The sequence below is a fragment of the Molothrus aeneus genome, chromosome Z (genome assembly GCF_037042795.1).
Source record: "Molothrus aeneus isolate 106 chromosome Z, BPBGC_Maene_1.0, whole genome shotgun sequence".
In the NCBI taxonomy this organism is placed as follows: Eukaryota; Metazoa; Chordata; class Aves; order Passeriformes; family Icteridae; genus Molothrus; species Molothrus aeneus.
Genome location: NC_089680.1, coordinates 12,808,106 through 12,824,914, shown reverse-complemented (window position 1 = coordinate 12,824,914; position 16,809 = coordinate 12,808,106). Strand labels below are relative to the sequence as shown.

Here is a 16,809-nt window from a genome sequence, read left to right as displayed (position 1 = left end):
ATCCTGTCTTCAGAGTAACAAAAGCAAAGAAACTGAACCAATATGGTGCAAACCAGAGGGAGGGCAGAGCTTTCAACAGATTTTTGCTGTTCCTAGGACTGCAAAAATGGCATTTCACTGCTTTGCAGTGGATGGGTATTTAGTCTCTCCTCTAGAATAGTGGGACTGGGAAAACCTGATTCTTATTTTATTTCATAGGGTACTTGCAGCAGCTTTTTTCTACTTAACATTTAAGCTCTGAACCATTTATACAGTTTCCTACATTTTTGTGCGTCTTATTGACACTTAAGGCAATATGCAGTAGCATAAACATCTACTTACACTTGAATTTTGTGACTGCAACACCTAGTACAGTCTCAGGTTGACTGACATGTGATTCTACAATAACATCAATTATAATAAAAGACTCGAGTGGCAAGCTCCCCAATGACTTCCCCTGATGGCAGAGTAGCAAAGGTCAGAGTGCAACTTACAGAGAAGTGGAAGCTGATTTTTCCCTTACTGTTTGTGAAAATGGCAACAATCTAGTAACCATTTTACTGTCTCATTAGCAACTTTTATTCTTGCTAAACATTTCTACTATGTTATTCATAAATAAACCTTTAGAATTAATAAAATAAATAAATTCTTTCTGCTCAAAAACAATGTTTTAGGGGATTAAAAGTGGAGTAGTTTAAGAGACACAAAGGGTTAGCCATAAGCCAGGGCATTTTTTGTCTTGCATCAAATGATAGTCCTAGCACAGGAGTGATTAATGCAATGCTTCATTTGCTGGGTTAATGATATCCTGCCTGGTCTAGAGACAGTCTGAAATGGTATTGTCTGTATTCTACTTCACACTAAGGTCAGCCAGAATATAATTATATCAATGATATTTCCCTGTAGACTTCTGGCCTTTTATAGGATTGATGCTAAGGTTACTCAATAGTTTACCAAGCTTTAAATAGTCTTGTGTCTTCATTGTCCAAGTTCATTATGTATTACAGCCTTAAAGACAGTCTGTGCTCTGTGACTACTGCAAATGCCAAGGTTCCAATGACAACTAAGTGGAGAAAGAACATCCTGTTATTATGGTTTTGAATTGTGAAATTGACTTGGGAGAGTTTTTGTATTTGTTTCTGTATGCTAAGGCAATCTCACTTTCTTTTTTTAAAGCTTTTTAATTGCCTATTTTGCTTTTAATGTATTTGCTGTGTTTCAGGGATTAATGACAATGCCTTGGGATGTGTCTCCATGAAATATGTCAAATAGCATTACTGCTGTGCTAACTTTAATGCAAATGATTCTCTCTCAGGGGACCTTGTAGAAGGATATTGCCTTGGTTCCTGGAATTTGCATGCTGCAGAAACTACACCAAACAAATAAGGGCTGTGAGGATTAGGGTTTGAAAGAGCTGGGTTAGAACAAAAGAGCCCAAGTTATTAGGATTCAAAACTCAGAGAGCTTTAGTGGTATACTGGCAATACATGAGACTTGTCCAGAGCACAGACATTTCAGGCTGTATATACACAAAGGTCATGCCTGGGCAAACAAATTCTTTAAAGTTATGTTCTGATCATAAAACAAAAGACATGGTGAATAAACTCTGCAGCTTGAATCTGCCCAAAGTTGAGTTACTGTTCTGTTTTTCCACATCTTTGCCTGCTTTTATTCCCAATCACCAGCATGTGCTTGCTTCTTCTGCATGTCTGGTGCTGGCTTTGGCACACTTCAGTCCTCTCTGAGCCAGTTTAATTTATCATAAGAGCAGAAAATAAATCCGGGGGGGAAAAAAGTCTGTGTGGGTTTGACTGTTTTTATGAGTTAGGTCTTCTCCCAGAAAGGTCTGGTGAGCAACAGACTCACAGACAGGGTAAAAACATACACAGTCACAGAAAAGAGAGATGGGGCAAAAGAGGTGGAAAGTGGGAAAATAAGGAGGGCAAGAGGAGAACTTTCTGTTTGCAGATGCAGCTAGCCACTGCATCTGCTCGAGAGCCAGTGAACCACCCCCTTGCACAAACTCCTCTGGTTTCTCTTCATCCCAGACTAGCAGATGGTGCTCACTGCTTCAAAGGGCTCCCCTAGACAGGACTGTGGCATCCAAATGCACCATATTATCTTAGCAATCAGTTGCCTAGACAGGCCTGATTTAGCTGTTCATTGAAGGTGAATATTTATCTTTCATTCTACTGTTACTGATACTTGCCTCCTGAGACATTCTACCTTCAGGCTGACAAAAACTGCTCAGATTCAGACCATCTGTCTGGGAAGACAACAGCAAACAAAGTATGGCTTATAAACATGAGAAGGATTTTTCAATGGTCTTCATCCCCAAGGGTTGGGAGAAAGCTTGGATCCACTCTGGGTCCTTCTCAGCCTGAAAATCTTGTTCACAGAGCTCACAGGGGTCAACAGCTTCTGCACAAGCTCTTCTGAGAATTCACCTGCCAGCTGTGTGCAGAAGCAGCAGTGCTGTATCTACCGCAGAGCTATATGCTCTCGTGTGCCCAGCAACAGAGCATACCTACATAAAACAGGTGAATTTATTGAACCAGAGGGCTGGTATCATGATTTTAGTACTTTAAATATGCTAACACAGAAAGAGTCACATGAAACAGACTAGAGCGAAAGTATTATTCCATTTGTGCTAATAGTGACACAGAACCAGACACAGCGTACAAAGGTATGTATTAGAGGTTAAACTACAGGGAGGACTGCAGACTCTTTTCTAAGCAATTACTCCTCAGGCCCAAACAAAGCCAATTTTTCAAAATAATCCAATGATTTCAATTTTTGTTGATTTTTTCTTGTATTTTTATACATTGTTTACCCTAAGTTTAATTCCTACAGTTTAATAAATTCATGAGGTGCTTTATATGACTGCCTGAGAGAGCAGTATCTCACACTGATAATCCAGATCGCTTCTGGCCTGAGGTCTTTGTGCTTTTTAAAATATCGTCTCTTTCTGATTTCTCTGTAGAGTGAATAGAATGTCAAATATCAACCATTAGCAACCTTGCCCATGCTTTTATATTTCTGGTTCTTTCTGAATCAGTGAATATATTCTAGACTTATTATTGTAACTAGCTGAAAAGCTAAAATCCCTCAAGCACCAAACCTTGAACAAAATCTTTCATCAAAGTCCATTAGTCTCCCTCTGAAAATTTCCAAGTATCTTGAAATTAAAACCTTAAAAATGTTTTCCAATAAGCAGAACAAAGTCTCCTTTCCTGTAAAGGGGAGTTGGGGAACAAAAGGAAGGCAGGACTTCAAAGAAACAGATCTTATTAGGATATCTTTTTGAACTACAGCATTTTTAGGACTAGCTGAAATTCATTTTCATTTTCTCAGCTCACTTGAGAAGTCAGTAATTAACCCTAACTGCTACTGTGAAACTTCCTGGAAAAAGCTTTTGTGGATATCTTCCACCTGGAAACAAAGTTCAACAGATAAAGTAAGGTTTTGCAAACTTTCACAGAGGCAACAGAGATGCAGCGCATTGTGCAGAAACAGAAGCGACACAGCCTTGACTCCGGCTCTCCCTCATTCTGGACTGGCTGTGCATACAACCACCACCAGACTGTGATAATTGAAAACATGTACCAGTAATAAGAGAGGGATAATGCAGTTGCAGAGATTCACCTGAGCCCAGCAAAGTTTAGATGTACTCAACATTTGCTATTTTTTCGACAACAAGCTTATAAGTGAGTTATTCTGGTTTCTCTCTGTACTTGAAGTTCAGTTAAAAGGAGCAGGACTGAAGCACAGGGTCACTGTAACCATATTAATGATGTACTTTTTTATTTCCAGATATAAAATTCTCAGAAAACTTCTTCCCATCTAGCCATTCAATTACTTTTACGTAACAGTTTTGATTAGTTGGAGTTATATACAATAGGAAATGCTTTATCTGAGAGTGGAGACCATGTCAGTAAACATTTCTCAAAGAAACTTCATTTCTGGGGATTAGACTTGTCCCCACTTAGCCTGAGAAGGCATTCAATTCTGTGCTTATTTGGCTGAAAAACCATCATGAAAGTAATCAAAAGTATGGAAGTTTTAATATAGGTGGAGGCTCTGTAGAACTTCTAATAGCTATAAAAAAGTAAGTATTCAGCAAACAGCAATCTCCAAACTTTTCAGAACTAGCAAAAAACTTTTGAGATTTTTATAAATTATTTTTTAAAAAGAGATAAATATTGATAATTTCAATGACAGAATGTAAAATATACGTTTTGTGATAGGAACAGACAAGGAAGCTTCCTGATTCATCCTTTGTAGGGCCTCATGGCAAGAGAGGTACACAATTCTGCTATTTATTGGTTAATAAATATTTGGTCTTCTGAGACAGTAGTGAAAGCAGGTGCTCTGTTTTTTGCTGAGGTAGAGTTAATCTTTTCGCAGTGGCTAGTACAGGGCTGTTTTGGATTTGTGCTGAACACAGGGTTGACAATACAAAGATGTTTGTATTATTGCTGAGCAGGGATTGCATACAGCCAAGGCCCTTTCTGCTTTTCCTACTGACACGCTGGCAAGGAAGCTGGGGCCTGTGGGAGGTTGGGAAGAGGCACAGCTGGAACAGCTGACCCAAAGGTTATTCCAGACCATATGGCATCATGCTCAGTACATAAAGAGGGGAGAAGGAGGTGGTACTGGGGGACATTTGGAGTGATGGTGTTTGTCTTCACAAGACATAGCAATTATGTGTGATGGGGCTCTACTCTCCTGGAGATGGCTGAACACTTGCCTGATCATGAGTAGCTGTGAAAGAATTCCTTATTTAGCTTTGCTTGTTTGCACAACATTTCCCCTGTTAAGCACTCCTTATCTCAGGCCATGAGATTGCAGGCTTTTACCCTTCCAATTCTCTCTTCAATCCCACTGCTGTAGGGTGAGCAAGCAGCTGCATGGGGCTTAGTTGCCAGCTGGGCTTTAAGCTGGGACACCAGGACAGGGAAATACTTCCATGTATAAGCTTGTGTCATCCATGAGAAAGGTACCCTGAGAAAGGTTGGTGGTCAGTTTTGCACTGAGGTCAATGAACTTGTAAAATGGTTGAGACACGGAGCAGAAAAAGTAAATTACTGATATTGTTACAGGGAGAACTACCATATTTATTCTGCTGTTAAAATATAATAAGTAGGCTTAGACTTGTCACAGTTTTGTGACCTTTACACAGTGCAACATTCTCTCAGACATTTTTCCCTATTTGAGCAGACACTTTTTTGGCTACATATCTTCCTAATGTATATTCAAGCTCTGCTCAAAACTGTGCAATTAGTTAACAAGGACTAACTAAATGGATAACAAATCTGAAACTGTACATATTGGTGTATTCTCCACCATCTGCCAGAGAAGTTGAGTTTACCCTGTGTCATCTGGAAGACTGTACATGTGTTTGTTAGTCTAGTCTATGTCTTGTGGCCACAGGATTGAAAGTTCTATTTTGTGATCAAAAAGGAAAAAGTTCAAAAAGCTCCATTTCTCTTCTGTGTCCTCTTTACACACACTAATAAGGTTAGGCACTATTTTGTCTTCTGGTTTTGGTAAAGAGAATTAGTGTAAGAGGGAAATTGTACATGGGTGTTAGGGGAATTCCCTGATTCAGCCAGTATGCCTAAGTTCAAGTAAATGCAAAGCTGAAAATGCCCGATACAGGGAAAATATTCCAGAATAAACAGAAGATAGTATTTGTAACTGCAAAGTTGAGCTGACCTTTGTTAGCAATTCATTTGTACTTAGGGAAGGTTCTTAGCCAGTGAAAATAATAAAATGCAACAGTGATTTTGAAAAAGGAAAGTGAACTTAGGAATAAGCCTTTATCTTCAGTAAACATAAAACTTAAATTTGTCTGTTCCACTGCAAAGTCTTTTTTTTTACAGCTTGTGTCTCACATCCAAAAATGAAAAGCAACCCCCACAAATTCATACAAGGTAAAGGGTGTTAAAAAAGTGACAGGTTTTTATACTTTAAAGTGAGCTTATTCTTGAGTATTAGATCTAAAGTAAAACTTGAAACTTATAAAAAATAAATATTTGTGAGAAATGTTTTTTTCCAAAAGACAATCAGATACCTTATATTTTGTGGACAGCTTTGCATTTACTCACATAGGTGGATACTTCCAATTGCAATATACATGGAAAATTTGAAAATTTACCATGTGTATGCTGTAGCAGTTCTTTTAACACTAACAGGTGCCAAACTGGGATGAGTCCTGTAAAACTAAATTATCTATTTACCTTGGGAGACAGAAAGCAGTGTAAAAAGGCATGTCTGTATTTCTCCAGCATTTCCTGGAAGAGAATATCAAGTCATGTTCTAAGAAATGTGTGGTGAGAAGTAAAATCATTCACATTTAGTAAAATCAAGACTATTATGAAAGATAATCATTCACATATGCACTGATAACATAGCTGAGAAACACAAGGAGAGAATGTAATACCAAAGACATACCTAGCCAAAGCCAAGCATTTAATTCCATGTAAAAAGGGAGAAAATTGAGAGAGTAAAATAGCCAGAATTTTACTCCCAACACTTCTGCAGGAAAGAGAATTTTTTTTCCCCACCAAAATACAGTTGAGACTGTATTTTTCCAAAGATTATGCCCATGTGTCATTCATACAGAACATTTGGAAATATAAAAGAATTGACATTGTAAGTTATGTTTAGACATTCGGCTTCCAAGTTAGCAAATTTCAACCATAATGCCTGGGCTTAGGTATAGGCTGTGTCTAGCTATGAGTGAGACAAGTTTTGATAATTTTTCAGTACAAAAGAAAGGAAAGAAAACATTTTTAGAACAGCTAAGTGTGTACCATCTGTGTATGTGTCTGCACAGAAAGACACACACAAGTACCACAGATTAGTCTGAGCTGGAAAGGACCCACAACGATGATTGAGCCCAGCTTTTATCCCATACAGGGATCAAAACCACAACCTTGGCTTTATTAGCACAATGCTCTGACCTACTAAGCTAATATCAAGATCATGACTAGGTAACATTTGCTTTTCAGTTATATAATTATTATTCATTTTCAATAATAAATCTTTTGGGTTTAATAGAATAACTCCAAAAATGCAATTCAGAGACTTATATAACACAGGGAAAGGATGGATATTTAAAGTGAAGGTCTGTCAGTGGGCATGTAAGAAAGGGGACATAGCACTTATTTGGCCAGCCACCACAAGAAAAAAGCTACCACTATGAGAAAAGTTGACAAAATTTGAAAGAAGAATTAATGAAGATCTGACCTTTTTTTCCCAAGTATAAAATTGGTCAAATGCATTTTTCTGAGAAAATGACAGCCTTAGAGATTAGAGATACAGTTATGTCTCTATAGTTAGAGGCCTTTTATGAAATCACAGCATGACAGAAGTACAGGTGGAAGAAACCTCAGAAGGTCATCCAGCTTATTTGCCTTCCCACTATAAGATCCACCAAATCGATGCCATTTCAGACAACCATTTGACCAGCCTTTTCTCAAAAATTCCAGAACCATCTGAAGGAAAATTAAGTCCAGTACTTTTCAGTCTGTACTGGTACAAAGATTTTCCTCACAACTCACTAAAATATTTTCTGCTGCAATGTAAGAGGCATGTGGTTAGAAGCTAGGTATTTCCACCTGGAATGTGATTCAGACTACAATACCAGATGGTGGTAGCTCAAATGCCTTTTGTACCTCCTCAATGAAAATTTTTCTTCAGGCTTGTGTGTGCATACATTTTTGCATGAATAATGCAACAAAATTTTAAGACAACAGTGTCAAACAAGACAAGATCAAGAAAGGTTGTTTTTTATCAAAATAATACCAACAAGAACATTTTGTTGTTATAGAACTGAGAAGTAAATGGCTGTCACCTTGTAAAGGAACTTCTGGCTTTCTCCCATGCACCCTGTTTGGTGCTCAGTCTGAACTGCCATCCAACCACCTCTGCAAACAGCAAAACTCCCTCTGAGAATTTGGTGCAACAAGGCCCCACAACCTTGTAGTGTATCTAAGCATAAGATTAAACAGAAAGCAAAAAAGAATCAAAACTAAACAAAAACAGAACCAAAACAAACAAACAAACGAAAAATAGGGTCATTTTAAAATTCTGGATTTTCTGAATTCTGTTGTACTGTGTAGCAAGCATGTCCCAGGATTGTTCCTACCTCTGCTGAGAAGAGAACAGTATCTCTGCTGAGATACTGTTCCCCTAGACAGATGAAACAGGAAAGATTCTAGTGTGGTTTCTAGTGGGGAAGAAACCAGGATCCCCCCCTGCAACCACTCTAAGATAAAGGTTAAAGGCAGCTGAGGAAATGGGAAGGGAGCTCTTCCTGCTGTGTTTGTGATGGTAGTCATGCTTTTGCCATGATCTACAAGTATTAGTGCTACTCCCAAGGTGGTCTGAAGTCTATTACCTAGTCTCTCTCTCTCTGAGGCTGAGGAGTGGCAATAGAATAACAGAATGGTTGGGGTTGGAAGGGACCTTAAAGATCATCTTGTTCCACCCCCCTGCTACAGGCAGGGACACGTTCTACTAGACTAGCTCCATAGTATTGAACACTTACATGGATGGGGCACACACAGCTTCTCTGGGCAAGATACCTGTCCCAGCCTATCTTTGCTCTGACAGTAAATAATATCTTACTAATACCTAATCTTAACCTGCCTTCAGCTTAAGGCTATCCTCCCTTGTCCTACCGCTACATGCCCTTGTAAAAACTCTCCCTTCCTCCTACTTGTAAGTACCCTTTAGGTACAGCCATAGAATTGTAATTAAAAATAATGAGTTGCTAAAAATTTTTTATCACTTCCACTGTATTTTAACAAGAAATTTCAGAAGTTAATGTCAGCTGTTTAATTTTCTTGTATTCATTTTCATCCTAAACAAATAGAAAGACTTTTCTATTATGCTTATTAGTTTCTTAGCAGGATACAACAGACTTATTCATAAGCACTGTTTGCTAAATTTTTTTGTTATTGTCATAAAGATGTAAGAACTGTACAGATAATATTCATTAATATTTCAATTTATTAACCTAATATACTGTTACTGTTTGAGAGTTTTTTAGTAGAAAGGTTTAACTTGAACTCTACTGTCATCTTGTGGTGACCAATGTTTCTGGTTCAAACTCACATACAGAAGTTTTCAAACTGAGGAATCTGGATATTATACAGATGAAGTTATGCTGCTTCTGCCTGCTAGGTAACAAATAATTAGTGTCCACTAATTCCAACCGAGATATTTACCTCTGCAAATCAGAATGATAACCAGACACAAAGGCAACCAAACCAACCCTCATGAAAATGTTGCCCTTGAATTCCTCAGTTTTCCTGTAGCATTCCTGAGATGCTGTTACCTATATTAAAGTGTTTGATATTCAGGAGAATACCAAAAGCATCTTTCATCTATGAGACCACACTAAGAAATTTGTTACACACTAGTCCTTTCAAGTTCAGTAAAACCAGTTCAACTCCTCTGTTTTGTTTCACACCACAGGGTGTGTGTGGCTGTACTGCACCCCAGTGATGGTGTGATGTAGTAGCATGACATCAAACCTGAGCAAAACAAATGCCACTGAGGTTATTTGTGGCTCACACACCCCTTCCTCTCTAATACCTAGCCAGTCCTGGTTCTGATTTCCCTGTCCTTGAACTAGACTTAACTCTAAGGCTTATTTCTAAAAGCATATCTATTTTTTTTCTTCAGCGTTTTAACTCCAACCAGATCAGCCAGGCTGTGGAACGTGGTGCAGAATAAGGTATTCAATAAACCCTAGCCTAAAAGATTAATAGGATCACTGTTTGCTGGCACAGCAAAGGATTTTTTCCATCAACAAACCTGTCTGGACCAAAATTGCTGTAGGGAAGCTGTGATGGGAGATCAGCTGTACCGACAGACTCCTGTTTCCTACATCAAAAAGACAGTTCTGAAATCCAGACATGTCACCTTCTAAATTTTGGATTACTTCCTATGCAACAAAGAAGCAGCATGAATTAGTCAGTGCTGAATTTAGGCTGGTGCCACTCAGCAGCTGCCAGTACATGAGCCTGTGGGTTCTGAGCAATGGGCAATGAACTCTGTTCTCCCCTGTGAACTTCACACAGGCTAAGACCTCCTGGAATGGTACTGGGTCAGCCACAGCTCTGCCCACTCCCTACCCTAAAAGTATTCCTGAATACTAAAGAGGAATGCACGACAATAGCAACAGTCTTTCTTTCTGAACAGGTTTGAAGACATGTAAATGAAGAAGATCATTTTTATCCCACAAAGGACAGGAATAATTCCTGAATATTCTTGCAGGCAGCCAAACCAACAGACTTCCTATAGAGGCTGTTGCCATGGCACCTGTCCAATGTCCATGCCATCGTCCAGATTTCTGAGATTTAGTGAGAAAGAAAGAGCAAAGGATGCACTAGATAAAAGGCACACAGCAAGGCTGCTGGGAGAAATATGACTTCAGTTCAGCATGTAGGATGTATACATACTATTTGAGTTAAGTGGTTTGTTTTGGTTTTTTTCCCTGAATGGTATTTCATCCATAGAACACAGCAATTTCTCTTCTGATTTCTGGTAAGGAAGACAGAATTGCTATAAAATATTTTAATTGAGTCAAGTCAGGGTAAAATTAATTTTACCTAAATTCAGCTACCTATGTGCCCAGCCTAATGGGCATGCCTAGTTCTCTCTTAGAATTCATGGAAGAAGGGCTCCTCCCAAGGATCGTTTCTTCACCCTACTTCAGACACCTAATTTAATATGGGATGATTTACCATTTGGAACCAATCTCTCCTTTTTAACTACTGCAGGACCATGGATGGAGTAAATATCTGGATTTCATGTGAGGAAAAATTAATACAGGCAAGGATTTCTGTTATTTCAGAAAGAGAAATTGCCACCCAAAAATGAGAGAACTGAGTGAATAGCCTAAGCCACACATTTTTGGGTCTGGAAGCCATGCTGCTGAAGTCAAAATGGCTTTTTCCCCCATCCCTCAACCTTACCAGAGGTCAAAGGCCTCCCACTACATAAATTAGCACCAAAAAAGTTCAACAAGGGGCTACACTCCAAAAGAAATGAGGACAAATTACTATTTAGACAACCATATGAACATGATTTGTCCAGGAGTGAAAATGCAGAGGTCAGACACAGCTTTACTAATCTGGGGACTGTGCTGTGGGACTACCCCTTTTTCTGATCAATGAACTCCATGTCACAGGGGTTTAACTCATTCATAGTGGGAAGGTTGCTCACAGTTTGTTGGCTTCTGGTGGGCCCAGACAGCTGTACTTGGGAAAAGCCGCATTTTTAGTCAGTAAACAAGGACTGACATCTAGCCTACCAGAAAAAGACATTCTTTCATCAAGTACTGTAAGACAAGTTACATAATTCTACAAATTCATCAAAGACAAATAAACTGGCTATAGCATGAATTTCTGGCTCTGTTTGGGATGACAAGGTAATGATCTGGTAATAAGGTATATAAAAATTTCTCTAATTTCCCCTGAAATGAACTCTCTCAAGATAAAATTGTGTATAGACTGTAAGTCTACTGAAGGAGCATAGTAGGCAGGCATATGAGAATTTAAATAGCAGATTTTCAGAGAATAACAGAACATGCTGAGTTGGAAGGGACCCACAGGGTTCATCAACCAATTCTTGGCCCTGCACAAGACAGCCTCACACAATGTATCTAGAGCATTGTTCTGATGCCAAATGTCCAAATGTTTCTTGGACTCAAGCTAGGTGCTGTGACCATGTCCCTTTTTGGTGCCAATGATGTCCATTGCAACGCTTTTGATCTCAGGCAGACTGCGTAGCACCATGGAGGGGTCTGGGGGAGGACATGGACAAATAGAGAGTGCAGGAGAGCCCGTTCTTCAAGGCAGCTTACTTTGAAAGTCGTGTATTACAGGTAGTAATACACGATACAGGAATACAGGAATACATGTGTCTGAATTTCACTCATAAAAACTCACCATTAAACCTTACTGCTCTCTACAACTACTGAAAGTAAGGTGTAGTGAGGTGAGGCCGGTCTCTTCTACTGTGCTTACACAGAGAACAGAAAATGGTGAGAAACTGAGAGATGGGAGACTTACGTTAAAAATTTTGTCACTGCGCGGGTGGCCAGAAATTGGTTACCCGGAAGGGGGTGGAATCCTCTCCCTGGGGGTGTCCAATAGGCGTCTGTGTTTGGCATTGGGCGATGTGGTTTAGGGGCTTAGGGTTACATGGGTAGTGCTGGGGAGACCGGCGGACTGTATGGTCTTGTAGATCTCCAAAACTGGTGAGTCGGTGATTCTGTAAAAGTAACTCCGACTGTTGCAGTGAGCAGGATCAGGACTTGGCGCTGAGCCACTCGCCTGGCACCGCGGCCGCTCCTGCAGAGCTGCACCCCCGGGGTGCCCCGCGCCGTGCCCGCAGTGCCGGCAGTGCCCGGCCAGGCTCTGCGCCCGCCAGGCGCCCCCTCACACCGGGCCCGGCCCGGGCCCGCCAGGCGCCCCGCATACCGGGCCCGGTCTGTGCTCGTCAGCGGCCGCGCACACTGGGCCTCATCCATGCTCGCCAGCCGCCCCTCACACCAGGCCTGGCCCGGGCCCGCCCAAGCGGCCGTCCCCGGAAGCGGTCGCGGGGCCGTGGCGGAAGCGGGGCGGGGCGCGGCCTCTTTGGTGCTGGCGGCCGGCGAAGATGGTGAGTGCCGGGCTCGCTCTCGGGACATCGCCCGCCATCCGCCGCCATCCGCCGCCGCGCCGGGCTGGGGGCGCCGCGGGGGCAGGCCGGGCCGCGGGGAGAGGCCCCGCGCTGTGCCGCGGCCGGGCTGGGCGGCGGGGCTGGGGCCGGGGGCTGGGCGGCGGGCGCGGCTGCCGCGCCGGGCTGGGCCGGGCCGGGCCGGGCCGGGCCGGGCTGGGCTGGGAGGCCGTGGTGCGGTGCGGTTCCGCGGACTTCTCGGCGACTCCGGCTTCGTACCTGCTGCCGCCGTGGCCGAGCAGTCGGGCGGTAACGTAGCAGGAGGGGTTTCGCTCGCCAAGGGTGAGTGTGCGGCTGCTGCGTGTGAAGCGAGTCACTTTTCGTCGGGCGAGAGCAGTTGGGTGCTTTATGGTGATAGGTGTGAGGAGAGGGGAGCCCATGTAAGCGCGCCGTAGCTCCGTTTTATTTCAGCACAGGGGCGGGGGCACATAAGGAATGGCGGCAGCGGGTCCTGAAAATGGATGCTGCTCGTAGTTAAAACTGAGTTGTGGTTTAGAGTTGAATGTGCTTCTGACGTGTTTATACGACTCGGTTTGCGCTCGGTTTTTAAGGCTTGTACTTTTAGTTTTGTGACTTGGACGTGTTAGTGATATTTCCATGTTTTGAAATGCTTTTCAGACGAAGGGTACCTCGTCGTTTGGTAAGCGACGAAATAAGACACACACCCTGTGTCGTCGATGTGGGTCCAAGGCGTACCATCTGCAAAAATCGACCTGTGGGAAATGTGGTTACCCTGCTAAGCGTAAGAGAAAGTGTAAGTAACAAATTTTTAACTGGCTCTAGTTTAAAAAATCGTGTTTCTTCTTCAGTAGTTTGACTTGTTTTCCAATCAAGGAGGAAAACTTTTTCCAGTGTCGTTTTGCAGTTTGGAGCTTTGTTCAAATTAATGATGGTTTAACTATATGCCAGGTAATATGCAGTATTACTCCATAGAAACTGGCTTAAATTATAGTAAGTTTTTTTTTTCTTCGTCAGCTTGAATAATTGTACCATACAAATGTAAGATGCAACGAAAATTACTTGGTGCGGGTAAATAACAGTGACTTACATATTTTAGATAACTGGAGTGCAAAGGCTAAAAGACGCAACACCACTGGTACTGGTCGCATGAGGCACCTGAAAAAGGTCTACCGTCGCTTCAGGTATAACACTTTATAACCGACTAGCATGCTGTGAAATCCTGCATAGACACTATTTAATGACAAAATTTACCACTCAAAATTACATTTTAATTTTGTTTTAGTACCACTTAATGGAGTACAATCTTCTTAAATATGTCATGAAATAATGGGCTTTGTCTGCATTTTATCCTCCCTTGAGGATAAAAAAAACCTTTCTGGTAAGACAAAAGGTGTGCAAAAAGTTCCAATGTTTATACTGAATGAAGGTAGTACAGGACATATATGTTATTGTAGTAAGAAGCTCACTTTTAAAAATTATTTGTGTGGTATTTTGTTTATTTGTGATTCATTTAAATAGATCATTATACTAAAGGTTTATTGAGATAAGTTTCAAAATGCACTCCAGTCCCATTTGCTCACTCAGAAGAAAGTTCAGGACAGGAATAATGTCTGGTCCCTCTCTTTATTTAGAGTTCAGTCAGCATTAATTAGTTTTTACATCAAGTTATACAACTGAGTTGCAAGTTTCTAAGACTTATTACAAATCTTGAATTGTACTTGGGAGGGGTAGTGGGGGTGTTATATGATTCCCACTTTCTATGAATCCCATGGAATTCTGTAGCTTCTGATCCACTGCACAAGAATGCTATATGAAAGATATCATGTAATTCAGGAGTGATGTCATAAAAATGTAGATTAATTTTATTAGCAAAAGGTATGAGGTTTTTAAGTCTCACTTGTGGGTGTGGCTGAGGGATCAATTTGTTTTGGTTAGCTCATTCTTTTCCAGTGGCAGCCATAAAACACCATCCAGTGTGCAGCTGTAGCTTGCTTTCCACTGAGAGTTGCTCAGGTAGAAATGTCATCCAAAATCAAGCTCAGGGCTGAAGAGTGTGGTTGGAGGCATAGAGAATTTTTGTAAGAAATAGACTTCAGAAACAGGACCTCTTTAGCCAGATTAGAAGGAGTGTGTACTAAGATGTGCTTTCAGCAGGTGAGCTATATTTGCAGGGTTCACTCAGATAATGAAATCTTCCTGTCTCAAGAGGTCAAATTTACTTCAGCAGACAAGAATGAAAACCATACTGCTTATTCAAGACAATTTTTAATAATGTGTTTTTTTTAAAAAAAGTTCTGAACGGGTGAACTCTGTTGTGATTTCAGTGCATTATTGAGATAAATTGAAAAAAACTAGTAAGCTTCATCTAAAACATGAGTGTCAGAAAATAACCTGGAGCAGGAATCAACTTCTCAGAGTGGTAACCATATTTCTACTTGCAGGAATGGATTCCGTGAGGGAACCACACCGAAGCCCAAGAGAGCAGCTGTTGCAGCCTCCAGTTCATCTTAAAGACTCATCTGTTTGTTAAAATAAATGGTCTTAACCAGAAAATCTTGTCACCTTTTTTTACATACTTTTACGTACTCACTGAAATGTAGTATTCATGAAAATACATAAAGACTTGAAACATAAATTCTGAACTGATTAATTTAAAGCACTCCTTTAATTGAGTCTTCATTAGGTAGTACCTTTGTCTTGAAAAGGACCATAATCTCTGCACTGAACTAAAAAAGAGGCTTGTATCTATTACTCAAAGGAGGTCTCCAGCTAGAGAAGTGGAATATTGGTAGTGTGGATTTGCCCTGTGTTCTTCTGATCTCAGTATGCCATAGCACAGAGAGCCACAATTTTGTTTTGAAGATAGTAACTATAATAATAGTTACTGTGTAACTATAGTTATGTGCTGTGTTGGGAGGCGTTAGTGATAGAGGGATTTCCAATACCGTTCTTTTTTCACTGCTCTGTGGTACTCAAAAGCCTGCAAAAGTATTACTGTGTGGATCATTACTTCTTGGGCAAAGAGTGTGTACTGCAGATACAGGGGGTTGGAGATCTGTGAGTAGGACAAAATTTTCTGAATGGCCTGATGGGGTTGGTGTAGAAAGCTTGATACACAGATCTGAGTTAACAGTGTTGCATGTAAATAATACCAGATAGTAAGTCAGTTTGACTTACATAAAAATTACAGAAAATTAATTTGTACCCTGCATTGTGTGTTACTGGCATTAAACTCACACCGAGAAAGTGATTATAAGGTGCTGCTATGCCAGTTTGGGCAATTGCAGTAGTTACTGTGAGGGTTTACAGCACTTTCAGATTGCCTTGCAGAGACAATACTAGAAACTGAAAAACTTGAGATGCTTTAAGCTTCTGAGGCTCTTCTCACTGCTCTTAGTTTTGTCATGAACTTCCAGAAGCAGAATATTGCTTTGTCTCTGTATGATCAGCAGTTAATATATCACCTTCAAAATCACAGAAATTTTCTGCCAGGTGAAAATGGCTGACTGCATTTTCCTATGTTTTAAAATGGAGTTAGAATTTTTGGATAATCCAGCTTATCAACTTGGGCTGTTTCTAAACCAGAAGAAGTAATTTGCTGCTCTTCTGTAGCATGTAACAAATAGACTCTACGTGCTCTAGATTCAACTGGTCCATTTGAGAAAGTTGGAATTTTAAGTGGTAGTGATGCTCTTAAAATACACAGTCCACAGTACTGGCCATGTATTCCCAGGGCTAAGGAGTGCCCCTGAAATGTTTTTGGTGATGTTAGGGAAACACATGTAGGGAGGAAGTAATCATAAATGTGTCCTTATTCTCTGAGAATAAACTCAAGACCATTATAAAAGCAGCTCAGCAGGATTCTAAGGAAAGGCTCTTTTCAATGATGTTGGATTGGTGGTATGGCAGGTATTCTGACTATGGGTGGGAGTGAAAGCCTTTGCTTGACAGGTCTTAGGTGATCTTTCTGTAGCGTGGGGTTTTGCTCTGAGCAGCCTGTTTGACCTGCAGACATGATAAAGCACTGTGAGGGCAAGTGCTTAGCTGCTTGCTGTTACCTATTAGCTTCTCATGAATTCTGCTCCTGGAAAATGAGCATTAGTATAACAAGCAATACACCATGGTAAC

General features: G+C 40.8%; 1 protein-coding gene across 1 annotated transcript; it reads left to right on the top strand.

Annotated features, from left to right (window-relative positions):
* The first annotated feature begins 12,503 nt into the window (after positions 1 to 12,503).
* RPL37 (ribosomal protein L37) lies at positions 12,504 to 15,234 on the top strand. Its single transcript, XM_066569159.1, has 4 exons — positions 12,504 to 12,663; positions 13,339 to 13,474; positions 13,778 to 13,862; positions 15,123 to 15,234. Exons 1-4 carry the CDS (start codon positions 12,661 to 12,663, stop codon positions 15,190 to 15,192), a joined length of 294 nt encoding a protein of 97 aa, XP_066425256.1. The 5' UTR covers positions 12,504 to 12,660; the 3' UTR covers positions 15,193 to 15,234.
* The last annotated feature ends 1,575 nt before the right edge of the window (positions 15,235 to 16,809 follow it).